General features: G+C 33.0%; 2 protein-coding genes and 1 pseudogene across 4 annotated transcripts in view; 1 reads left to right on the forward strand and 2 right to left on the reverse strand.

Annotated features, from left to right (window-relative positions):
- Window positions 1-11,669, reverse strand: part of LOC116131244 (disease resistance-like protein DSC1) — a 28,317-nt gene extending 16,648 nt beyond the window's left edge. For all 3 annotated transcript variants that reach the window (XR_004128232.1, XR_004128233.1, XM_031416894.1), the window contains exon 1: window positions 11,289-11,669. Coding sequence is in view for 1 of the 3 variants with exons in the window: in XM_031416894.1 (XP_031272754.1) it covers window positions 11,289-11,657 (369 nt within the window). In the remaining 2 variants the exon portion in view is untranslated. The remainder of the gene's footprint in view (window positions 1-11,288) is intronic.
- On the forward strand, window positions 6,704-9,270 carry LOC116131246 (annotated as a pseudogene).
- LOC116131278 (TMV resistance protein N-like) lies at window positions 11,562-15,156 on the reverse strand. Its single transcript, XM_031416938.1, has 3 exons — window positions 14,625-15,156; window positions 13,136-14,249; window positions 11,562-12,166 (listed from the first exon to the last, which is right to left on the reverse strand). Exons 1-3 carry the CDS (start codon window positions 15,101-15,103, stop codon window positions 11,822-11,824), a joined length of 1,938 nt encoding a protein of 645 aa, XP_031272798.1. The 5' UTR covers window positions 15,104-15,156; the 3' UTR covers window positions 11,562-11,821.
- Window positions 15,157-27,984: the final 12,828 nt, after the last annotated feature.

Below are 27,984 nucleotides of genomic sequence, written 5' to 3' on the forward strand. Positions count from 1 at the left end.
CTTCCTTAGTATTAAGGGAAAAGAATAAAATGCACCTGTATTTTATAATTAAAGCATTAAACATTTACACCTCCAAAACTTGTGAAAGTAAATATCCCAAAAACCTCTCGAAACACTATTTGACCCAACAAGTGTGGGAGTTCACTGAATTTGACTAAACACAACTTGGAATTACCCGAATTATTTGCTCCTGTGGAATAATGATTACTATTGTATCACATATGACTTGAAAAATGAAAATGTTGGGGTATTTTGTACAAAACACAAAACTAAAAAAATAAAAAAATTATTTAAATTATAAAAAAAATTATTATTGAAATGTGAAAAGAGGTCTCAAATGGTTCTTATAGGCTTATAGGTGCAGAAGGATGTGAAGTAATGATTAAGGAAACCTCAAGGGAGGTAAGTGATAAACAATCATTTGCAATATATGCATGTTAAAGGGCTTGTAAAAGAAATGGATATGAATGAAGGTAGTAGTAATTTCTATGAAATATTATATTGTAATTTAAAATATAATTTAAATGGTTTTCTTAAGGAAAAAATGGGCAGCAATAAATGGATTAATTAGGGTTTATCATTAAAAAAAAAAAAAAAAAAAAAAAAAAAAAAAAAAAAAAAAAAAAAAACTATATGTTTATTGATAGAAAGGTGTCCATTGATTGATAAAGGTGTATATTTATTGATACAAATGAAACTTTGTGTCCATTTTTCTTAAATTTTTTTTTTAAAAAAAAGTGATATCCAATTGATAATAACCCATTTATACATAATCATATAATAATAATTAAAAAAAACCATGTTATACTATTATTATATACCATGGCTTTTCCTTTTAAGTTATTATTATATGATTATCTTTATATCTCACTTTTTAAATTATTTATATTTTAGTTTTATGTCCTTTCTTCTCACCTCTTTTAAAAAAGTTACTATTTTCAACATCTATTCAAGTATTTAATATCAGACTTGTATAACCAAAAAATAGTCTTAGACCTGACGGGACTCAATAATGAAATAAATATGTCACCATCAAAGACCTCCGGCCAACTATGGTTTGACTAACGCTTAAAGTCACCTTGTAACCTGTCCACTCTATAAGTTGGACTATCCTATAAGTTAAGCTAAATCGACTCCGGCCCATTAGCCTACAATAGTCCATAAATAGGAAATCATAAACACATTCTATTTCCTCTTCTACTAAGGTCCTAAATCTTGCTCAAATTGGTAGACCTGATCTGATAAGGACAGGAAAACATCTCTCTTTCTTGATAGAAATTATCTCTCAAAGTATGACTAAATGTCCTACTAGGATTATAACCCCTTGGGTTTACTATATAAACAAAGGCATGCCCTTTCACAGAGGATGCAATTTCCATTATTCAAAATCACTTACTTGCTCCTAAGTTCTTACTCGTGAGAATTCAACACCTTCGTTGTAATCCTGACCTTTGACAAGACTCCCAATAATCCTTCTTTTCCTTAATTCTTACTAAATAGCCTCTTTCAGCCTTGTTGACTTGAATGTCGTAGTGCCTATGACAAACACCACCCCTGTATTTCTTGTAAGCTTCACGCTTGTCTCATTGTGTGTACTGGTCCAGCGGATTGTCAATGATCTCAAACCCATAGGATCAATTCTTTCCATAACTGTAGATTTTTTGTATCTACAATAACTAAAAAAGTTGGTATTATTTTAATAGATCACATTGATTAGATTTTATTTTAATGCATTTAAGGTTTAAGCGTAAAAAAAATAATTTAACCTCTAAAAATATATATTAATGATTTTAAAGCCATGAATGATTTTGATATGCACTTGAATCAGCAGAGAGACTTCACGATTAACTTTGAGAATATGTAGAAGATAAGCTCTGGAGGAAGATGAATCATGGTTTCAATGGTGACAACATTGGTTTCATTTCAGTTAAATATCTTTCATTAATTTTCTGAAATTGAGCATCCATTAGTACTCAATTTAAAAATTATTCTTAATTAACATAAATAAACCTAAAATAATTAAAATATAATTTCGATACACTTTATAAACATCCGGGATTTTATCCTATATAGAAATTAAATATTATAAATATTTATTAATATAGTAGTCTCTGCTATCTTTGTTGGAGGGTGGGAAAGCATGCTGTTTGGTTTTTGGCAGTCGCTAGAGTGGGGACGTTGGGCTTGATTAGCAGTTTAGTTTGGTTTTGTACTTTTGTGAATGTGTCTCCAGACCTTTTTTGTTTTATCTTATGGTGTGGGAGATTTGCACATTTATGGACCATCAAGGCATCTTCGGCTTGTACTGGACTCATTTAGCAGCCTCTTTTAGGTTTTCTGGGCCTTAGCAGTGATTTTGTTTTTTCTTGGGCCCTTTCTGACTGGGGAGGACTGTTTGGTGTTCGGTCGATCGCCTGCTATGTGAATAGCTCTCTTGACCTTTGTTTTTTTGTTAAGGCCGAGAGTGGTTTTTGGGCTCTTTTCTGCAGGATTCTAAATCCTTGTTTTTTTAGGCAATAACAATAACATAATAATAATAACACCACAACAATAATAATAATTATTAAATTAACCCACCCCCACCCCACCCCTCCCCAAGGTCAATGTGCCAATTCTGTTAGCATTTTGTTGGGTTTCAAGGAAAAATTATGTATTTGTTAGGTTCCAACCAAGGATTCATGTATCTCTTAACCATAAAAAAGTGTCACTTTACAATTAAGTTTCTCTGTTAAGATTTAATGAATAATAAAATAAAACAATCTTACCAAGGTTTTAATTAATGAGAGCAAATTCTTGGTTGCGAAGTCGAATGTAAATTTGATGCAACGAAGACACGGCCTCCACCATCAAATGAGATGTATCAACAAATAGTGCAGTGTCACCAATTTGCATTTTTCAATACCAAGCATACCACAACCATGAGCTCATTTTCCCAATTTGGAAAGGATCAACGGATTTGAACACTTTGTTAAGCCTATGGTAATGTGGTATAAGGTTATTACTATTTTGGGAAGCAAGGATTTTAAAGGAAGTCAGAATTTCAGAAATTATATGAATCACATCAATATATGTGTGAGGAAACGGACTAATATGATGTTGAGACCTTAACAATGTGTTTTAAATAATTAAACGTATATGATTTTTCGTTGTATAGTTTTTGATCAGTGATCATTGGCCTTTAGCCTTCTTTATTCTTATTTTTCCTTTCTTCTTTCCAGGTTATTGCAGGATTTTGCAGGAAGAGAAGATGTGTTTTAGAGGCCTCAGAGTAAAAGGGTAAACTTCAAACCCGATATTGAATTAGGCTTATAAACTCTACCTCCTTGATTCCAATTAAGGCATCTGGGAATCTCACTAACACAAGCAGCCAAGAATATGCTGCAGTCTGATGAAAAACTATTGTCAGGAGTGCATTGAACCGCCCTTAGTGCCAAAAAAAAAAAAAAAAAAAGACGTTGTTAGAAGCCACAGCCTCATTGACCAAATTGGTTCCTCAAGCCATCCAAACTCTTACTAAACTGACTAGTAGTTCTAGTTATCCATATAAACACCAGTTCCCTATTCAGAGAAAACGTACCTGTTTGTGTATCAACATGCACTCATCATACCATATATTGCAGGATTTGTGCATATTAGTTCTTGATTTACTGAAGTTGGGCTAAATAATGTATATGAAAAGAAAAAGAAAAATGGTATCATGGACATGGTTATGCACATCTAAAGTTGGGAGTGTCAGCTTCACATAATCAACTAGTCCTCATTTTACAGGATTGTCCCAGGTTCCCATAAAGAGATCGGGATGAGTAATTTCACTTGCATCTGTTATATTTAAGTTTCGTAGTTCCTTGGAGGGCTCTCTAGTCAAGGGATAAAGGCAAAGGAGATCACCATGTCCAGGAATATAAATTGGAAATCTTTTCACTTTGAATTGTTATCATATTCTCCATCAATTGTTTACATCACGACAATTATCATCTTGAAGACCATCAACCATTAACATTTAGCTTCCATTTTCCATCAATTTCTTGATAGCAAAGTCTACCTTTTCCCTTGGAACCCAAAATATAATTCTCATTATTCTTCTACGCCATATCTCATCACAATCTAACTTATGAAACCAAGAATTATTGATAGCTTCACTGATTTTTTTTCTCTCTCTTTAAGAACCTAGAAAGGGGAGGGGGGATGGGACATTTTAAGCCATACCTCTCAAAGAAATCTCTATCACAGGATTAACTATATGATAAAAGGATGTTAAAGTTTAAGCAAAAATAATCAGCAATTCAATGAAACAGTGAAAGAAATAGAGAAAATAGGTAATATGAACAGAATAGAAGTTTTCCTAGAATATTCAAGAAAAACTCCATAACGCTTGTGAAATTGGCAACTAAGCCACCTTTGAGCAGACCAACAAACCATGCTTTGCTATAACTGTACACACCAAGAACAGTCTTACTTCTTTCACTGATTTGAGCCCAAGCTGAAAATTCAATTTATAGGAATATATATTGCTTTCATTAAAATGGCTATGGATTTTCATTTCATAAGATATTCATATGTGAATATCACCACCCCATTAGAAGTACACAATTACAAATTTTTTCTTTCAGGCATTTCGTCAAATAACTCTCAATGGGCTCATCTCTCAAATGCAAACCCTCTTTCAATCATTTCATCAAACATCAAGGCAACAAATATGCGGTAGGTATAATTTCAGCCAACAGTTCTTTCCTGGTTGACCCTATTAACAAATCCACAGAACAAATAAATCCAGACTAAGGACACAATCTGACAAGAATTCTTCTCAAATTACATTCTAAAGAAAAAACCATTGTTGAAATTGGGTGAGATAAGGCTCTCCACATACACATCAAAGAATAAATAACCCTTGAGGGAATGCCAAATTTAAATCCTACAAGTACCAACCTCAGCAGAGTACGATTTCCATTCTTGATCCAAAAACAGCACATCTTCCCACTGTCTTCTTGAGGTAACATAATGGCTGCATATAATTGAATGGAATGGCTACGAATTTCAGTCCAAGATTCTCCACCCCATATTTCTTATAACCCAAACATTGTAAGGTTTGATCCATATAACACAGGACAATCTCCCAAAACTCAAAGCAATATCGAATTATTATTGAAAACTTCAGGAACCACAAAGGTTTGAACTTTCTTTCCTCCAAATCTAACGCAGCAGCAATGGAGAATATAGTTGCAACAACAATGTATTGCTCCACTACACAGATCCCTGTGATGTCGGCTACTTCAATGGACTTAGTTCAGGAGGGTGTTTACAAAATGGACCAGCACAAGGGCTGACATGGGTTCTTGGGGCTGTCTTGTTTGTCTGAGGGGCTTTGAAGATGGACCGTCAAGGCTCTTCGGGTTGTACTGAACTCATTGGCAGCCTCTTTTAAGTTTTGGGTGGGCATTAATGGTAATTTGTTTTTTTTCTCATTCTTTTGTTGTATAACAACAATATATTATTTATTATTGAATTACTTGAAATTATGTATATAATTTGACAAACATCATAATGCTTTGACATTGGATTCATAATTCAAGATGTAATTAACTAAAGTGAATAAAAAAATCAATTAATGGACTCTTCAATCTTTTTGAAAAAGTATAAAAAGTTTGTCATTAGAATTATTGGCACGTATTGAATCATTCTTGTCTTTGTTTAATTATTTGATTCTTTCTTTGTTTTTGCTTTTCTTTGTTGATTCTTCTTCTGTTTCTCTTCCTTCTTCTTCAAATTTCTACCAAATCTCTCAAACTATGGTAATTTTATTTAGTTTATCAGCATCTTAATAACTTTTTTGAACTAGTAGATAAGTCCAACGTTCTATTGATCCCATTATTTAACATATTTAAAATCCGATATTTTCTAGCTTTCCTATTAAATACGCTTCCTATTGAAGTTTGTATTCCTTTAATCATAGTTCACCTTAGACTTAGTTTTTTTGTAGTCATGGCTTAGCATTTCTAATTCTATTTAATATGATCGACATCCTTTCTTAAAAAATAATTCATTTAAAGAAATAGTAATTAATAATAAGTACATATTATAGCCTTTGGGTTTAGCATGAGTTATTAAATTTGATGTTGTATGCTTTGGGAGTTGTCTAATTGCCTTAACTGTTTTTTATATTTTACAAACTCAATTAGAATCTAATTTCTATATAAAGAATGCACCCATACAAGGTCTGAAGCATAAGAGGAGCTTGAGCTTTGAGACAAGCTTTTTTCTCTTAAATGATCAAAAAAATTACTCAAACGAGGCCACCATGCATTCTATTTCAAAGTTGAACTATTATTATTATTATGGGCGAATATAAAAAGAACAATTTTCATAATTCGGAATTTATGTTTAGTGTTAGATAAAGAATAAATGGTTATCGATACCATTTAATTAGGTGATTATTTTAAAAATTGTTCTTTTTAAAAATATTGAAAATTACCACAGACCAAACCCATAATTCCCGAGCCAAAGATTTGAGATCTCTCATCTTCAAAAGTTAATCTCTTTCAATTTCTACTCTATCTTTCTCGCAGAAACATTACAATCCCATATTTCCTCTCAATTTGATGGGATTTCGACCGTTACAGCTTAATTCTTAATTTTCCTGTTTTCTATCTGGGTTTCCAAATTTCCCACAAATTTCTTGCACTTCGTCACTCGGGCTCTCTCCAGAATGGGCAAAAACCAAGTCACAAGGCCATGCAGCGAGCTCGCCTCCGCCCAGCTCGCTGCGCCGGAAGAGATCGAGGACGGCATGGTTTGTACTCTTTCATACCCAATTTTTTTTTTTAATTGTTAATTATTGTTATTATTATTGAATTATTTTGTTGCTTCTGCTTAGTGTTATTAATTTATTTAGTTATTTTTAATTATTCTATCAAAAATGCCAACTTGATGAACTTTCAAAAGGGTTTTGGATGTGTATAAAAATTGATAATCCTTCAGTAGTTTTTTTATTGTTTTGTTAATGTACTATATGTGTGTAAGTAATAAATTGCCAAATGATGAGCTTTTAGAAGGTATTTGGAATTATTTAGTTGCTTCACTTAGTGTTGTTATGTTTATTTATTTCTTATTAATAGTATTATATGCTTTCTCAGTGATATAATTGTTATATTGATAAAACTATTAAAAGGGTATTGAGATTGTGTAAATAAATTTATAGACTTTTAAAAGGGAAATCATGGTACTGTTGTTTGGATTATGGGTAACATTCGACATGATATTTGTAACATCTTTTTGTGAAATTAGTGAGGAAGTATGAATTGTATGTAATGCTGATTCGGTTTTGTATTTTAGTAATATACAACCCGTGACCGGTAATGTTTTAGATCTATTGTAATTTGTTTCTTAAAGTTTGTTCAAATAGGGGGAAAAAGGAAAAGAACTTTATGCTTATTTAAAGGAGAACCCATGTTTTGAGAGGTTTTACACCTTTTATAGATGTTTTAATTTTTCGATTTATGTTGACAGTGAATTTTGACCCATGTTTTGGAAAATTGAATGACAAAACTATCTGTCAGCGATGAGAATTTATATATTAACAATAATTAGTTGGGATACATTGGATTGTGCGGATGTGAATCTTTAAATCATCTTCTAGAGATATGCATGTACAAGGTTTCTTGACATGCATTTAGAAAATTTCATTCAATTCTGTAACTGTACTATGGATGATTATCTTTTCCTGGAATATTTCTGGGCCCTTGCAGGTGGATGGGTCTTTTCATTCACCATGGCGGCATGCTGCTCGTTTGGCCAGCCTTAAAACTTCTCATACAATTACTTGGGAAGAACTCTAAAAGAAGCAAAAGGTGAGCTGTTGCGCATAGCTATAATTGTTCTTCTCATTCAATGTAACTCAAATTTGGCAGAAACTTGCAATTTTAACCATGCACAGCTATAAATATGTGTAAAGTTTAATGTAATTATCTGTCTCTACTGAGAAGCAAGCCAGTAGTAATGATAGTGAAAGTTTATTTAGAATAGAATAATAACAATGGAGCTTATGCTCGCTTTTGCAACCCTGACTTCAGCTTAGTAGAGTACTTGCAAACTAGCATTAATTGAAAGAAATCTCAAAATGTTTGCTTTGTGCTTCTATGATTGTGTGATAGGAAAATATAATGGATTTTTTTTATTTCTGCACTTCTGGGTTTGAAGTTATACCAAGGGAAAAAACTTGTGTTTGCATATTCCTGAATATAATAAAACTGGGCTGATAGTATGTGGCCGTTAAGAGACAAATAAAATAAAGTTAACCATTCAATCTTAATAATATATTTCACCCAAACTTTGTCGCTTCAATGGCCCTATCTGATTCTTTTATGTTTATGTAACATTGTTTAGTTCAATATATTCATGTTTAATTACAACATTTTCTTAATGCGTTCTTTTTGAATATGTGCAAGTTACTGGTTTTGGTGCTTGCATTAATTTTTGTAAATTTACGAAATTACATGTTTGTCACATATATTTGTACTTGATGTTTTAGGAAGATGAAGTAAGAAAGGGTGAACTAGAAGCAGATACCAATAGAATGATGTGAGAGTACAGAGCTCAGTTAGATGCTGAAAGGGCACACAAGCTGGCCTATGGAAGGAACAACTCTAGCAGTAAATCTAGTCATAAAAAGGGTATGCGTACAAGACCTTGGAAAAGGAACAGCTTATCTCATTCTTTTATGATTACCCACCATATTTTCCTGGCTCTCTAATGGTGATATGTGTTCTTGTAGATGGGAAAATCTATGTGGATAAAGAGACTGGGAGAAAAATGGGTGATGCTCTTGTAACATATCTTAAGGAACCATCAGTTGCTTTGGCTATTCATTTTGGAAGGAGCTCCTTTTCGTCCAGGTGGAAAGATCCCTATGCAGTCACCAAGCTAAGTTTGAGCAGAAAGGGGGTAGCTTTGTATCCGAGCAAGTAGACAACAAGAAGAAAAAGAAGCTGAAGGTTGAAGAGAAGATGTTTCGCTGGGGTGGCCTTGATGATGCAAAGGTGACAGTTCTGGCTGCTGTAGTTCTTCGTTATATGTTCTCCCTTGCAGAAATGAGGGCTGATGAAAATTTACGTTCAGAATTGGAAGCAGATGTTCAAGAGGAATGTGTAGAGGTTGGTCCAGTGGACCAGTCACCAAAAACAAGAATAATGGACACCGGAATTTGAGCCCAAAAACAAGGATGCACAAAAGTGCATAGAATTGATGAATGGACAATGGTTTGATGGTAGACAAATACATGCCAATTGCTTATAACCCATTATTATAAGCTATTAACCCTTCACCATCACTACCAATATTTGGAAATCCTTAAAATATAAGAAAAAAGACTAATTTTGAAAGCTGAGCTACAATTAAATATATGACCAATTAACTTCAAGTCACTGGAATCATCTTCACACAACCAGCAAACATACACAACCCAGGAGATGATCAAAAAATAGATATTTGTATTGATGTTAAACGACAACTTCATCAGCTCAATCAACAAGAACAAACGAAAAATAAAAGATGAACTAGACACGATAAAGATAAACGTAGCCTGCTGGACTTTGAGGGCCAACAACCTCCATTTTGCCCCACAGTCCCACTGTCTCCTCATTTATTCTATTCCTCGTAACATAATTCTCTAATCATCTATCTATCCCTTAACACCTCACACACAAAGAACCTTCCTGCCTACTGCTCAAAAATCCCCTACTTCACACCCTTAAGTCTCTTACAATAGACCAGCGTATTTTCATCACTATCAGTAACACAAGGCAATAGTTCACAAACTTCAAGTTCACTTTCTGTTCATTATTCCTTGGTTTGTCTCATTTCCTCAATTTCTGAGAAGATTAGATCTGAGCACTGTCTTTCCATCCAAACAAAAATAAACAGATTATACATCTTCTAAATCCAGCAACTTTATAAAATTGTCTGGAGATTTATTAAAATATAGAATTAGAGATTTATACATTCTACATCAATCTGGCATAGAGCATTAAAGTTAGAGAAAAATAAGATAGAATTGGTCAGAAATATAGATATGGACTTACCAATATATTCGTAAAATAGCACTGTATAAGATGTAGGCTTTAGAAGATTCTGAAGCTGAAGGATTATAATTCTTTTAATCTTTTAGACGGTGGTTCATCTTCATCATCATCAGAATACTCTTCTATTTCTTTCTCATATACTGGATGGATCCCACACCTCTTCACCACCAATGCTGGATTATTTGATTTAAATGAAAGCTGAACAAAATCTTGAAAGAGTCTTTGAGGAAAATGTAGTAGACAAAGATGGTCTGACACTTTCTTGCCCCGAAAACCAATACGAATAGTTTCACTATTGTCATTGATATCACAGTTGTAAAGGTGAAGGTGAGCTATATCCCTTTCTTCATCCTCATCTCGACTATGATGCCCATGGAAATCGAAAACAAAGCAGGCAGAACATCCCACCATCTTGTTATCATAAGAATCTGGAGGCCTTTCTATTTTAATTGAAGAAGCCTCACTCTTATGTTGGAACCACTCTGGAATTTCACTTCCCGGAAAAACCATGGTAATTTCATCCAGGTACACCGTCTGATGATGATACGCTGCCTGCACTCAAAAAAAGGAAGAAAAATCATACAATAATGTTTAACTAAAAAGATGAAGAGAGAGAAAGAGAAATACACTGACCTTAATGGATTCTCTGTGCATTGAAGATGCTAGATTATTGCAGCAGATCAAGTTCAAGCAATTTATACATGAAAACTTTACCAGGTTGGATTTGCATAACCTTAATGCATTTGATGTTGTTTCCAGTGCAACACAATCATCTACCATAATAGATTCTATGTTGGACGGAAGTTCTGGTAGAGATCGAAGTCTCTTACAACCGCTCAAGTCAAGAAACCAAAGGTCGGAAAGATGATTGATGCTTCCAGGTAGTGAAACAAAATTGTTTTTGCTTAGGTCTAACATTTCTAATGAAGAAAAGCTACTGAAAAAGTCATTAGGAATCGCTTCTTCCTCCATATTGCAGTCACTCAGAATCAATCTTTCTAAAGAGATGCAAAAATCTGACAAAGTGGGCAATCTAAAAGTCTTGAAGAAGTCTGAGGACGAAGATTTTGATGGCGGTCCTCTGCATCCACTAAAATTTAACTCTCTAAGATTCTTCATAAGAAAAAGGGACGCCATTGGCCGTCTTATCACAGTTTCACATACATAAAGTTCCCTTAGCTTTTCCAGAAAGATTAAACGCTCCAAAGTCTCTGGCAAGTTATCAACTTTGGAGCATCCAGCAAGACTAAATCGTTCAAGTCCACTCAAACCATTTATAGTGACTGGAAGACTCACAAGATTTTTGCAGCCTGGCAACAAAAAATCTTTAAGTCTACTCAAACGTTCAATTGACTTTGGCAGTTCTTTAATAGCAGTGTTTGATAAAGAAAGGAAATTTAGACGATCCATACTTCCTACAATATCTGGAAACTTCTCCAATTTGCAGCAAACACATAGTCGAAGTTGTTCTAGGGATTCCATATGAATCCGGTTTGGAAGAGTTGTAAGACTTGTACAACAACTCAGATCCAACAAAGTAATCTTTTTGTGAACCAACAAAGATGGGTGAACCTCACGCAACATGTAACATCTAGAAAGACACACTTCCTTGAGATTTGGGACTGATATTAAATCTGGTATTTTGATTAAGTACTCACAGTAATTAAAATTGATGGATTCCAAATTGTTGAAAGGCTGTTAAAAGAAAAGAAGTTAGACAAAGATGTACTTTTCTTAATTTTCCATATTTATTCAACAATAAAAGACATAAAATATTCCATAAAAAATAAAATAGGAAAGTTTAATTGAATTAATCTTACTTTGATTCCCTGCGGCATTTGTTCAATGCGACTTTCATCCATTTTCAACACAACAATTTTGTCCAATTTCAAATTTGGTGGTAAGGATATAAAAGGGTATCCTCTCCAATCAAGTAAACGTAAGTTGTTGGAAATGTAATCAAGGTCTTCTGAAAGTTGAACATTACAGAGCTTGAGTACTCTTAGATTAGTCATTTTCAAAAATGGTTTAGCACAACAGTGGATCTCTTCTGTAGGAAAGTTGAGCATCATGCCTTCAACCTTATTAGTTCCCTTTAAATAATAGGAAAAAAAGAAAAAAAAAACAAGAGAGAGAAAGCAAGTTAAGAATTAATAACACATGAATTGAACTATATAGATATGAATGTTAGCTACTTCAATATATACGTGTAATTTTCAGTCCCCTTGAACAAATAAGAGACGAATGTTTTCCTTTACTTATATAGGTCTACCATTAACATTTTAACATAAAACTTAATTGGGTTGCACAAAAATTCTTACAAGTAACACACAATCTTATAAAAATAGTTCTTCAATTTCAAACTCACTTAATATGCTTACAACAATTTTTATTAACGAAATTATTATTTTGTAAATTTCACAAATTTTCATGATATTTAGTAAAAATGATTTTTTATAAAAGAAAAAAGTTGGAAAAAAAGGAACTTTGATTTCTATTTGGTAAAAAAAAAAAAAAAAAAAAAAAATTCATTTTCTAAGTTTTACAATTAAAACGTATAACTCTTTTTAACTTTTCAAATAATTTTTAATTTAATTTTTAAAATTGAATATTATAGGTTTTCTATAATTTTTAATTCAAGCATATTCATGAATCTATAGAATATATATTTTATTGATTTTTTTCCATACTCTTTTTTAAATAATATAAAAAATTAAATATCAAATTTTTTTTTTAGTTATAGATTGTACTATTCTCATTGTCACTGTGCTCATGCATATCGAAAGTATCTAAACTAAGGAGCAAAAAATTAACTAGAAGCAAAACTATAATTTTGGAAATAAAAGTGTTTTTGAGGAACAAGTGACTTTAATATGCTCAACCGAACTATAAATTGGTCAACAAATACAGAAAAAAAAAAAATTACACATGCAAATCTAGAAAGGCTAGTTGTTTTGCTAATAATGCACTAGCTCACACCTCATATATATATTTAACTAGTTAAAGCAAATGATAATTGAAAAAGTGCACATGATTAATTATAACAAAATTGAATTGCTTACTGTGCCTTCTGTCAACACATGACGAATGTCTGCTTCTTTCCACAATCTACTGCGTTCTCCAGGCTCTTCGGGACACTCTTTATAGACAACTTGTTGACCCATTTGTTGTAACAAATCATGCATCCACAATTCATCATCATCTAAAATATTTATGAGTGACTTATCAATTAGAGTTTTGATTCTAGAAATTGGATAGAAACCACAACTGTCAAGAATTCTTGTCACGTAATACCTATCCATTCCTTTAAAAAAACATGCTATATCAAGAAATATTTTTTTCTCTAAATCTCTTAGCCCATCAAAACTTATTTGAAGTTTGTCCAGTATATTTTCGTCACCATATTCTTTTACTTTTGCTAATGTATCTTTCCATATATCAACTTCTTCTCCACACAAAGAGTGACCCAAAACTTTAAGAGCTAATGGAAGACCACCAGCATACTTTACAATACATTCGGACAGCTCCCTAAAACTTTTTGAAGGTTGATGTTTCTTAAAGGCTTTTGAAATGAAGAATTGGAGGGCTTCAACATCATTTAATTTCTCAGCATCATAAACTTCATCTACTTCATGGGATGTCAACAATTTTTTGGTTCTTGATGTTATTATGATCCTACTGCCCTTACCAAACCAATCATGCTTGCCAGCTAATTTTTCTAATTGCACTGGATTGTTCACATCATCTATAACAATAAAAACCTTCTTACACCCCAATCTACTTTTTATCATCCTTATTCCATCAACATCATTGTGTACGTTGATGCCATTTATTTCCATATCTAGAATTTCGGAAAGAAGCATCTTTTGTAAAGAAACTAGACCATCTTTTTTGGAATTTTCTCTAACATTAGCCAAAAAACTACTACCTTCATATTCATCAGAAAACCAATTATAGGCAGCTGTAGCAATTGTTGTCTTGCCTATTCCTCCCATTCCACAAATCCCAATCATACGGACATCATGTGACTCAGGACTTATAAGTTTCCTTAGTTTCTCCAAACGTGAATCTATGCCTACTAGGCCCTCGTCACTTGAGTATTTTGAAAATTTTAATTTGCTTGATATTTTCTTCACAATGTGTTGAATAAATTGTGACTCAGGCCTGAAGAGTGGAAAAGATCAAGAAAAAATTGTGGTTACAACTTACAACACTAGCTAGTCAATGAATAAATAGTGTGTATCATAGAAATTATCTACGTACACAATACACCTATAGGTTTATACACATGAGATTTTCATTTTTCCTTTTTGAATAGGTTTACTTTTAGCATTCAGTCACTATTGTAGCTATATTATCTATAACATAAGAATTTGTTAATTAAATATTTCCTTGTATGAATACTTTTAAATTTCTGATAAAGATAAAACTTGGTTTGAGTAAGAAATTCAATGCTTAATTTTTAGTATCAACACTCATGACTGGCACATTTAATATCATTTTGATAATTAAACTTTCCACTATAAAGATGAAGAAATAATTGTAACATACCTATCCTTTAAGTCAAATCCAACGAGGTTGGCCACATCTGTCAAAGCACTTCTCCAAGTTTGCACCTTTCCAATATCCTCTCTAAAAGTTTCTTCATGTTTGACAAAGGCTTTTTTAAATTCTCCAGTTTGATTTCTAACCACGGAAGGATCCACGTTATAGAAAACTGGAAAAACTTTTATATTCTTGCAACGAACAATTTGAACAAGTTCATTTAAACACCATCTGGAAGAAGCATAGTTTTTTGAGAGAACAACAACTGCAGATCTTGATTCTTCAATTGCACGAAGGAGCTCTGGTGAAATGAGTTCTCCACTCTCAAGTTCTTCGTCATCCTTAAAAACACGCAATCCTTTATGCTTGAAAGCAGTACACAAATGATTTATGAAGGTATTCCTTATGTCTTCACCTCTAAAGCTTAGAAAGACATCATATTTCCAACGATAAGAAGAAGATGTTGATGAAGAGGTTGTTTGCATGATGAGTTTACAAGTTTGTTTATATTGTAAATGCAAGCAATTTCGTCCTCTATTAAACCCTGAAAAATTAATTGGAAATTAAGATAATCTAACTTCTTGTAGACCATCTATAAGTATTTTCAATTTCCAGAAAAGAGCAAAAAGAAAAAAAAAAAAATCAATCTTGTATATTTTATGTGAAAATTAATTTTTTAACAAAGAAACCACCAATTTTTTTTTTTTTTTTTTTTCGGTTTGTGTTCAGAGAAATTATACTTAGATCTATATGTTTCTATCTTTTAGAGACAACAATTAAAAAAAAAATTGTTTATTGTATTATTATTTTCTAATTATAAAAAAAAAAATGATATCATATTTTGACTATCTACAAATTAAAAGATATGTGAACAAGTATTCGAACAAAAAGAAAAAAGAAACAAATCCAGGAAACAATGGAGGCACTTACAATTAATCAACCTTGGAAGTTCAGATTTGATACTCGAACTTTAGAAACCTTGAGAGACTATAAATATCAAGAATCTTCAACCAAATATTTTGACTACTTGTTTAGCTTGTTTAAAACATAGATGCATCAGTACTTTCATAAAATGAAAATAAAAGAAAAGAAAAATTATAGATATACAAAGGCCAAGTATGTTACCCAATAAACAAATGTGTCCGGATCTCAATGTTCTATAGTGAGATGCAATTGGTCCAAAGAAAATATGTGAAGCCAGATATGGACTAAGAAATAAGGCAAATACAGTAGTAGATAAAAGATCAATGAAGGAAAATATTGATGAATATATTTCAAAAGAAATTATACTTACAGATTTGAGGGTGTTGAATCGATGGAAAACCATTAAACTTTCTTACTTATTATGAATGATTTCTCTGATTTTCCCCTCTTCTTGAATTAAATATGTGTAGAAAATGGTAGAGAGAACGCCAACAACCTTCCAGGAAAATTGGTGGAAATTTCATGGCAATTGCGTGAAGGGGAATAATTCTCTTTTTAATTGGTTGTGAAAATGACTTATTGTACCTTTTCATATTTGCTTTCCCATTCTTTTCCTTTGATATCAGAGTGATGTGACACAGCGACCCAAATTGATGTAGTAATATTGACCTTTACAGGTTTTCTCGTGTGAATTTACTCTAGGAATTTCGGCTCCATAGATGACGAACACCCAATTGACCTCATCTCATCAAACGAGTCCTGCCCACAACGCTTGTTGATAAGTCCAGTCCCCAGTAACCAACTGTTGTCACATGCATGTTTATTTCTTCATTTTCCTGGAAATCCCCTTTCTCCAATCAGGAAGAATTGAATCAAAGCACCAATTGTTTTTTACGTACAAAATAACTTCTTCCTAGAAGCAATATCTTAGCTAATGTGGTTGTGGATCACATGTGTTATGTCAAAAATACACACTGATGTCAATACCATCCATTAGAGTCTAATAAGCATTTTGAGAGCAAAGTGGTATTAATTATCAAAACTCAAACTGTCTCAAAGAGATATTATATAACACATTTTCCAATTTTATCAAAATAAATTATAAAGTTAAAGAGTGGTTCTCATGTATTAAAATAACTTATAAAAATACTTATTATATTGATCTCAAAGTATAAATAGACACCTCCCTCCATTAAAAAAAGAAAATATTTTAAATATATATGCTGTCAAATTTGTCTCATGCTCCTAACTAATTTTAATATTCATATTTTTATGAATATTATAGTTATTAATTAATGATATTATCCTTATAAAGAGGTATACAAAAAAACATATAAAAAATTAAATCTAATCCGTAAAATTTATGATTGTCACTCTCTTTTTTTTTTACCCTTATTTTAAGGATTAAATTTGATTCTTTTGTTTTTTTTTTTTTTTTATCCCTTCCTATGAGGCTAGGATTACTCTTAATTAATTTCTTCATTGATGATTTATTATTTTATTATACAAGGATGATTATTACAATCTATTTGATTTGGACTTAATTTTAATGTAATTTCCTTATCAGTCATGTACGTTGAAGAAAGGCATAGACAACTGTAATAAAATATCATATCTCTTGCTTTATTGTTTTGTCTGACTTACCAAAAGAAGCTTTGATTGCGAAACAATAATAAAGGTGCAGGAGATTACAAAATTTCTTGACAATTGCGTGAAGAGGGAATAATTCTCTTTTTAATTTTGCTCCTTTTCATACTTGCTTGCCCTTTCTAAAACCAAGTCATGATTAAAGTCTTACATCTGTCAAAGCTGTGTTGAGTGGTGGTTCCCACCTGAATTATTTAAGCTTTTCCTTTGATTACAGAGTGACACATAAGGAAGAAAGTGATCTAACACTGGACCCAACTTGGTGTGGTAACATTGACCTTTACAGGTTTTCGGCTCCATAGATGACGAGCACCCAATTGACCTCATCTCATCTAAATCTCGAGGTCGTTCCACTACACTACTCTGGACGCAACATCAAACGAGTCCTGTTGTCATGGAAGTATTTTTATTTCTTCATTTTCCTGGAAATCACCTTTCTCCAATCAGGAAGTATTGAATTAAACCACCAATTTTTTTTGTGACTTGCAAAATAACTTCTTCCAATAAGTAATATCTTTTAGCTAATGCGGTTATGGACCACATGTGATATGCCAGAAATACATATTATGTCAACATCACTAATTAGAGTTCAACAAGTATTTAAAAACAAAATGGTATTAACTATTAAAACCCAAACCGCCTCAAAGGGATATTATATAACACTTGTCTCAACTTTATCCAAATAAACGATAAGGATTAAAGAGTGGTTCTCACGTATTAAGACAACTTACAAAAACACTCATTACATTAACCTCAAAAGTACAAACGGGCAACTCTCTTTACGAAAAAATGGAGGTTGGACATATGAAAGCTAGGCACAAATGTAAGTTTCAACCATTATTTTTCTCTATAAACAAAACATTACGTTATTTTTGTATGCCTTGCAGGCAATAAAAAAAATAGTCAGAGAATAATGAAATAACGGTGGATATATGATTCACTTTAAGTATCCGAACCACTATAAAAATCCCTCTTGTCAATCTTTTATTTATGTTTTTTCAAACATATATCATATCAGCACCATAGTCAACTCTCACAATCATATCACGTGTAATTTTTAAGGCTCTCTTAGCCCTTTGCATGTGCGACATCACAATCACATTAGCTCTCAATGCTTTTCCAGGAAGTCTCAACTTCTTTCAGCAACTTTCGACTTCTTTGGCAAATTTCAGCTCCCAATTCTCATATCGCAATCAATTGTCAACGTAGAAAAAACACGTAAAAAACTTAAAATAGCCCCGAAACATGTCAAAACAGTGGATTTTGACTCCAAAAATGACCCTAAATAGGTTCCCCTGTTACCATGACATAAAACTTAGAAAGAGTTTTTTGTTGATATTTTACGGGCTCCAAAACTCCTCCTAGATCAAACGTTATGATTGTTTTAAGTTGACATGTTCGTTTAGAACCTCTAAACCATGTGTTTGGGCTTCTGACGTCAGCTCTCCACAAGAATTCGTTTACTAGACATTTTATGTCAATTATCAGATCGCACTTAGCTTCGGATTGCTCCAAGCTCTCAAATTATAGTCCATGCTCTCAGCACCTGATCACGCTAGACATAATTCAAGCTCTTCAGTTCAAGACTACAGCCTATATTGTGACAACCATTCAGATCAAAGACATGATTTTTTTAAGTGCAATTACGCACTCCAAAAATTGGGGAGAAAGGGGAGAGAGAGGAAGGGGGGGGGGGGGGGGGGGTTCTATAATGCCAAAAATACACACTGATGTTAGTACCACCAATTAGAGTTCAACAAGCACTTAAGGGCAAAATGGTATTAGCCATCAAAACCCAAATCGCCTCAAAGGGATATTATATAACACCTGTCCCAACTTTATCAAAATAAAGGATAAAGATTAAGAAGTGGTTCTTACGTATCAAGACAACTTGCAAATGCACTCATTACATTGACCTCAAAGGTACAAATATGCACTTCTATTCATGAAAAAAGGAGGCTAGACATATGAGAGCTGGACACAAATGTGAGCTTCAACCATTATTTTTCTCTATAAACAAAACATTACACCATTTTTGTATGTCATACAAGCAATATCAAAAAAATAGTCAAAGAATAATAAAATAACAGTAGATGTAGGATTCGTTTTAAGCATCCAAACCACTATAAAAATCTATCTATCTTGTCAATCTTTTATTTATGTTTCTTCAAATATATATCATTTCAGCACCATAATCAACTTTCACAATCATATCACGTATACTTTCTAAAACCATCTTAACATTTTACACATGCGAGATCGTTAATGACAAAATCACGCATCAACAACATGCACGAAGTTTATCTAGCACAACTATATATGAGTCAAGTCTTGCAATGTACATGTAGCAATACAAACAAATATTAATCAGAAATTAAAAATGAATAAATCTTATCATATCCAAAGACAACATAATTACAAAATATTATATAAAAAAGCTACTATCATAGCAAAGATGAAAGTAATTTATATGTTAAGAGTAATCATTATGCATCCACCGTCAACGAGTAATAAGCCTTGTTGATCGTTGTATGTTAGAATTTAATAAATTTATTATTGCTTAGCAACTCGTAAAATAAATCTGGAATGAATTCTCAATCAATTTGAGACATAAATGCATGATCAAATATCCCCATTCATGGTGTTTTCTCTATTTTCTAAAAATCACATGAAGTATTTAATTGTTTCATATTATTGTAATATTAAATTATAATAATATGAAACAATTTTCAAAAGTAGAGAAAAGTAAAGAGGAAATAGTAGAGAAAATACGGTAAAGGTTCCAATAACCTTATCTCAAGTTGTGTGGCCTTCTTTTCTTTCTTGACTTTGACTTAATAAATGTATATCCTTTAACTAGCCAGCATTGGTCTGTTCTATAGTTAACCAGATTTTAATTTCATCATACTCACTATATTATATTGATTTCATAGATAATAAACTAGATTTTAATTTTATTTCCAAAAACGAAAATGTTTTAGACATATATATGCTTCCAAATTTGTCTCACGCTATCAACTAATTTTAATATTCATATTTTCATGAATATTATAGTAATTAATTAATTTCTCTATTGATCACTTATTGTTTTATTATACAATGATGAGTATTTTAATCTAAGTGACTTTGACTTAATTCCAATGTAATTCCCTTGCCGAGCTATGTAACTTTGAGAAAGGTCATAGACAACTGTAACAGAGTATCATATCTCTTGCTTTATTTTCTCGTCAAATTATGTAAGTTTGGGTTAGCTTATGAAATTTGAATTATGTCATAAAAATATTATTTAAATGCAAAATTAAATAATCTGTTTATCACATATGAAACAAAGGTAATATGTTTTTATGAGCTAATTCATAGTAAAGTACATAACTATAAACAAAGGTAATAAAACTAACAAGAGTCTTCTTCCCTTGTATCTTAAGATTTTTTTAACTGAACTTTTGGTTTTTGTGTATATTAATTTTCGATATATTTTGAATTATTACTAAATTAGTTCTCATAAATGTTCAATTTGGAGCAAACATAACATAGTATCCGATCTCTTATGGTGAGCAGAAGGCATCTGAAAAAAACACTTAGTAATTTAAATGAATTCAGTTACATGCAAAGAAAATAACTTTTGAGAAATTGATTAAAGACAAATTCATATTACTTGAAATATATGATTCATGAATGAGGAGTGGTAAGAGAAATTTTATGGAAATATCATACCACCATAAAAATGACTACATTCGACTCATTAATTTTTGATAAAGGACAAAGGAATTTCTTAGAAAGATATCAAATTAGTTGCCTTGATAATGCACTTAATTAAACTTTCTTACTTATTATGAATGATTTTTCCGATTTTTCTCTATTCCTAATTCTCACACTAAAAGAAAACTATAGAGGAAAGAATGAGTAGAGTAAATACCGCCAAACTTCCAAGAAGTTTCGAGGAAATTACGCATCAACTGTTCTCTCTCTCTCTCTCTCTCTCTCTCTCTCTTTGAATTACCTTTTTCCTAAACTAGCATGTGAGTACATGTGATCAGTCCCATATGCGTGTGCATGCTTTCATGCTTTATTTTATTTTATTTGATAATTAAATGCTATATTGTTACTTTTGTTCTCAACCCAATAAACAACTGCATTGTTCTCTATCCTCCCTTGTTCCCATCAAAGACCAAGACTATCTCATCTCACGTCTTTCATAATAGATGTTTAGTTGACGCCGAGTCTTTGTCGTTTTCTTTTTATAATTTCTTGAAGAAGTGTTGTGCAAGTTTTGAGTAATTTCTTCAAGTCATGATTAACGTCAAGATGTTTAGCACTGGTGTTCTCTTCGTCTCTCTCATCTGCACTATGATTGCTAGCCCTCGATCCCATAGTCCGCTTCTCCACAAGCTCATTCGTCAATCTACCAATGACATCCACAAGTGATTGTCCCGGGCCGCTTCTGTTCCTCTTATTTCTCGCTCTTCCATGGCCATATTTGTTTGGCCGTTTTTCCCCTGTCGTCTGATCTGGATCAGATTCAAAGCTGCTATCATCCATGGGAACCGCGCCCTGATTGGAATAACTGGAGGTCTCCACCGGTTGAGATGTAGATGTGTACGCATATCTCCTAGTGGCAGTTTGCTTTTCAAGTATGATTTCATAAAACTCCTTGTGAGGAAGTCCCTTGTGGTAAAATTGTTGCGCCAGTGGGTTTTGCTGGTAAGTTAAAAGAATAGTATATTAATATTTAGCAGTCCGAAAAAAAATGTGTACAATTATTGTGTCATTAAATAATATTAGTTAAAAAATATGAAAATTTACCTTGACATATTCTTGCCAAACCTCAACGAGACACGTTGGACTTTGTGACTCATGATCTCACCCGAACCCCATGTGTTGCAGCAATTTCCGCCATGCTTGATATACTCTTCGCAGGCGAAAAAGCTTAGAGGTTAATTGTGTGACGTTGAGTCTCCTGCCAGCCATTGATGATATGTCGTCCAACATTGCCTGTTAATTAGCTGTTTTTATTGCAGTACCGTGCGAAGTTTTGGCTCGCTCAGATAACACGACCAGAAATTTGTGGGTCATCTCAACGGATCAGGTCACATAATCACTCATCTAAGGACAGTACGGTGAGGGACAACCAACATTGGAACACCATACGAATCATCAATCACATAACAAAATATAATACTCACATGTTAATGTAATCAAGTAAACACATATAAATTTATACCTCGTTCAATTCAACACTGCTTGAAGACGTCAATGCAAGGGAAGATACATACAATGTCGACCAACAGGGTGTATGACGAACTCCAAGTCTGGAAAAATGTCGAAACTTTTGCCTCTGCTGCAAGTAGTAATCAATCCTACGACGTCGAGATAAATTATACTGACATATGTGCATATGAGCATAATTTGTTGTTACGATTAAAGAACGATGTCGAATCTACAGAACAAATATATCAACTAGTGAAATCCGAATAAAATATTTCTATTAATACAATAATTTTTTACTCACGAAATGTATCCATTACATACAGCATGTTACATATAGAGCATATGAAACTGCATAATATTTTGACGCATGTGCTCATGTGCAGATATCAGTTTGAGTCAACCAATTACAAAACGCATTATTAAAGTCCAAATTAAAATATTAACACAAATTATTTCCAATAAAATAAAAATGAAAAAAAATTTGTGTCTTGTGTCTTGAAAACAAATAGGTAACGGGTCTCTTTCCCTTCCTTAAGATAGATAAACATCAAACATAATTAAAAGGATTCATGTGTGTACACGATATTAAAAACCTACCAAACAAAACAAAAACTTAGCAAAACACAATTAAACATCAAACACTATTAAAATGATTCATGCGTGCACACAATATAAAACCTGCCAAACAAAACAAACTTAGCAAAACACCTTTCCCTTGTAGACAGATCTGAGGTGGGTTTGTGACAGATCCCTTCGGTTACGGTGGTGGGTTCACAGTGGTGAGTTGACGGTGGTGCGTTGACGGTGGTGGGTTCACGGTGGTGGGTTCACGTGACAGATCTGAGGTGCGTTGATGGTGGTGGGTGTGTGACAGATCTGAGGTGGGTTTGGGTTTGTGACAAATGTGTGGTGGGTAAACAGTGGTGGGTTTGTGAAAGATGGATACATGGAGAATCAAACATATCATATTATAACAAGTATAGTCATAGTTTTAAAAAAAAAAATTCAATCAAATTGAAATAAGTAAGGTAGAACATGTTACCTGAAGCCCTTAGAAACCTTGGAGACTCTTAATTTCAAGAGAAATTAAGCAAAAGAGTATCCACACCAAGGGAAGAAGAAATTTGACCAAGAGAGAGATTTAGGGTTCATAGAGATTTTTTCTCTACACAAAAATTGATATATCATTTTCTTTATATATAAATCCTTGTAAACAATTCAATAATTGTTTTGGACTTCCTTAAACAATTCCATAATTGTTATGAAGCTGTTAAACTTCTTTAAAAAATAACATTGGATTAACATTTAATCACAATTAACAATTTAACTCTTAAATTGTTTACATAACAATTTCACCCTTAATTGTTTACAATTACAACCCCTTGTAAAATCCAATTTAATATTAAAAAAATGATTAATATAAATAACTTTATTACCTTTGGCAGGTGCTAGCCAAACTTGGATAATCAACTCTCTTTGGCTATTTCTTCATTCTCCTTAGTTTTTATGTGTGACCTCTTAGGTTCACTATGGCCTAGTCGTAGGCCTAATATCACAGTTTATTTCGATATGTTTTGTCATAACTCTTTATGAACAAAACTCCCACTAATTATGGTAGGCATCTAACAATGTTCCATAACCCCTAAGTCACAATGAAGATATACTCCAACAAACCTTTTACAATCATACATGTTGTATAATCAAATCCTTCCGTTGTCTAATCCCAATTAAGAATGGATTCATGGTATGTCAAAATCCTTATCTTAATTTTAATTCAATACATATGGAACGTGTCACCATGAAACAACCTTTCATGTAACATTTTATATACCCCGGCCATAGATTTCCCTTTTCCAATGTATCTTGACATTTGTCTAGGAACTTGATATCAATCTATACCAAGTCAACGGATCCCATCTTGACTATCACTTGTCCTCACACATAAACAACACATGGCCAAATCGGCTTATTAACACATGGCATGATTAGCCTCATGTTTATACACCATATCAACCATATGCGTTTATGCAGAATCCAACCGTAATATCTCAGGCTAAGGATTAATAATACTCTAGTACGATCTTATGATAAATCATTGACTACATTTTAAATGTCCATGTGATTCATCATAAATGGCCATATTCGATAAACAGTTCACTAACCGCGTATCCATGCTAATGCCCTAGTGATATAACTTTTATAATCACCCACACCAATACCATCACATGATATTCTACAGAGGCATTCAGCATGCCTACTATATAATATTATTGCCCAATTAATATTACCTATGTAGGGAATACTTTGATGATTTTGATCTTCTAAAGATTTGTATCATCCAGACATTTCACATGTAATACATATATATAAATGAAGCAATAGACCACATGTGAAATAAGAACACTTTCTTCTATTGATAAGATAAAATGTATATACAAACTATATACATTCACATATATATACATTCACATAATGCCTCGGAACCGATGACACGATTGGTTCCTAGGGCATACACTAACAGTTTGTGACAGATCCTTTCGGTTACGGTGGTGGGTTCATGGTGGTGGGTTGATAGTGGTAGGTTGACGATGGTGGGTTCACGTGACAGATCTGAGGTGCGTTGACGGTGGTGGGTGTGTGACAAATCTGAGGTGGGTTTGGGTTTGTGACAGATGTGTGGTGGGTTCACGTGACAGATCTGAGGTGCGTTGACTGTGGTAGGTGTGTGACAGATCTGAGGTGGGTTTGGGTTTGTGACAGATGTGTGGTGGGTTCACGGTGGTGGGTAAACGGTGAACTGAGAAAGTGAAATGGTGAAGTGAGAAAGTGGGAAATGTCAGTGAAGATGGTGAAGCACGCTGGTAATGGTGAATTGAGAAAGTGAAATGGTGAAGTGAGAAAGTGGGAAATGTCAGTGAAGATGGTGAAGCACGCTGGTAATGGTGAACTGAGAAAGTGAAACGGTGAAGTGTGAAATTGGGAAATGTCAGTGAAGAGTAATGAAGAAAGCTGAGAAAAATAAAAGCCAACGATAAAGAAAAAAGTTAGAAAACTGTCAGAAAAAATATTTTGCAGATTGGATTGTGCAAATAATAAACCAAACATTATTTGAAAAATCCGGTCCAGAATACAGATAATAATACTGAACCAAACGCAGCCTTTGCTTTTGCTTTTTCTTTTATTGACTCTTCTTCTTTTTCTCTTCCTTCTTCTCTCAAATTCTCTTACCAAATCTCGCAAACTCTAACGTAAGTTTATTTATGTTTACCAGCATCTTAATGCCATTTTCTTCAATTAAATTGAACAATCTCTCACTTCACCATACTTAAAAAGCTTAAAAACGCTTATACCATTAAATAAACTTTTTTGACCAGTAGATAAGTCCAACATTCTTATCGATCCCTGTTATTTAAATCCTATTTACAATCCGATATGTTCTAGCTTTCCCATTAAATACGCTTCCTATTTAAGAGCTCAATTGCTAAATTAAAGCATCTATGATATCTCAATTTTCAAAGATGGGTATTAAAAATTTTCCTAATTCCATTTCGAGACTATGAAATTTGGAAACCTCTCCTATTGTTCAGAGCTTACAGAGCTACCAAGAGACATTAGCAAAATGGTGAACTTGAGGCATCTTATAATCAAAGGATGTCTTTCTTTATTGGGAATGCCACATGGACTGGGGCTTTTAACTAATCTTCAAACACTGTCACAATTCGTAGCAAGTAAGAGAATTAGAAAAAGCAACTATAGTGGGATAGAAGAATTAAATAGGTTGAATAATTTGAGGGGAGAACTACATCTTCGAAATTTAAAATACGTTGAAAATGGAAGGTTGGCCAACTTATATGAAAAACGATTTCTTCAGTCTCTTATACTGGATTGGTTGAGATTTAGCAGTTGGGAGGTTGAGGTGAATGATGAAGTGGTGTTAGAAGGTCTAAAGCCACACCCAAATTTGAAAGAAATCACTATAGATTCATTTATGGGTGTGAAGTTTTGTAATTGGCTTTCCTCCCTCACAAATCTAACTTCAATTAGTATAAAAGGATGTGAGAAATGTCGATCCATGTCACTATTGAACATATTTCCTCATTTGAAGAGTTTGTCTCTTGATGAGCTATATGATTTGGAGTACATTTCAAAGGAAGCAAGTAATAGTTGTTCTTCCACACTATCAACAACATTTTTCCCATAATTTAAGAAACTGTCACTTTGTGATTGTCCTAAATTAAAGGGATGGTGGAAGAGAGATGTTAATGATGATGGAGGAGAATTGCCTTCATTTCCTTGCCTTTCCGAATTAATAATTGAACATTGTCCAAACTTGTTGTCCATGCCACTGTATCCGTCTCTTGAAAAATTGTTTTTGTGGGATACCAGCTCGAAGCCATTGCTACAAACAATAATGTTGGTGAATAGTATGGGACCATCAACTTCCTCCAACTTTTTTACCTCTCTCTCCAAATTAAAGTCTATGAGTATTTATACAATTCCAGATCTAGAATCTCTACCAGTGGAGAGGATGCGACACCTCACTTCTCTAGTTGATTTGAATATTTATAAATGTTCAAGACTAACTCAAGTGCATCAAGGTATAAGATTTCTCACCTCACTTCAAAATCTGACGATTCAAAGCTGTGACGAGCTTGACTTTCTCAAGGATGACGTGGAATGGCATAGTCTCCAAAGCCTCTATTCTTTACAACTGATGAGTCTTCCAAAATTGGTGTCTTTACCAAAGGGGTTTCAATATCTTACCTCTCTACAAAAGTTGATTATTAGTTATTGTAATAAATTTGAATCACGCAGCAGTGAAGATGACGATGACATTCCATGGCAAGGCTTTAGGAGCCTTCAGTCTTTATCAATTTATGTGCTTCCAAAATTGGTGTCTCTCCCACAAGGGCTTCAATATGTTACCACTCTACAAGATTTGTATATTGGAGTTTATGACCAACTTGGATCACTCAACGATGAGGATGACGATGACATGCCATGGCAAGGCTTTAGGAGCCTCCAGTCTTTACATATTTATGGGCTTCCACGAGATTTGACTATTGAATATTGTCATAATTTGACAGCTCTACTGGAGTGGATATCCAATTCAAGTTCACTTTCAAGACTGAAAATCAACGATTGTCCCAAATTGTCAAAAAGATGCAGAAATAACATGGGGATGGATTGGTCAAAGATTGCTCACATCCCAAATATTCAAATTGATTACAAGTGGATTCAAGAGGATGGCTGCCATCAATATTCTTCTTCAAAAAGTTGATACTTCTCTTGAAATTAATCAATAAGTCTTTCTTATTTGTTTTATGAGTAAAAAATAGTCCTTTGCTTTATCTATTTATCATAACTAATTTCTTACATTTTTAATGCAGGATTGTGTGGTGTGGGCAAATGGTTTGGAATTTGTAATTAATTGGATGGTACTTATCTTACCTATTCATTAATTTATTCCAATTCTTTCACTTTTGCAAGGAATTTTTATACATATAGCATCATATGTTTTTGCTAATCTCAATCTCTTTTATTATTGAATCCATAAATTTTAAATTTAAAAGTTGGAAATTTGACA

This window comes from Pistacia vera, unplaced genomic scaffold (genome assembly GCF_008641045.1).
Source record: "Pistacia vera cultivar Batoury unplaced genomic scaffold, PisVer_v2 Contig230, whole genome shotgun sequence".
Classification (NCBI taxonomy): domain Eukaryota; kingdom Viridiplantae; phylum Streptophyta; class Magnoliopsida; order Sapindales; family Anacardiaceae; genus Pistacia; species Pistacia vera.

Coding starts and splice junctions, on each gene's coding strand:
- LOC116131278 (XM_031416938.1), bottom strand. CDS start 15,103: ATGCAAACAACCTCTTCATCAACATCTTCTTCTTATCGTTGGAAATAT. Junction 14,250..14,624: donor GGATTTGACTTAAAGGATAG/GTATGTTACAAT, acceptor TTCTTGATCTTT/TCCACTCTTCAGGCCTGAGT. Junction 12,167..13,135: donor ATGTGTTGACAGAAGGCACA/GTAAGCAATTCA, acceptor TATTATTTAAAG/GGAACTAATAAGGTTGAAGG.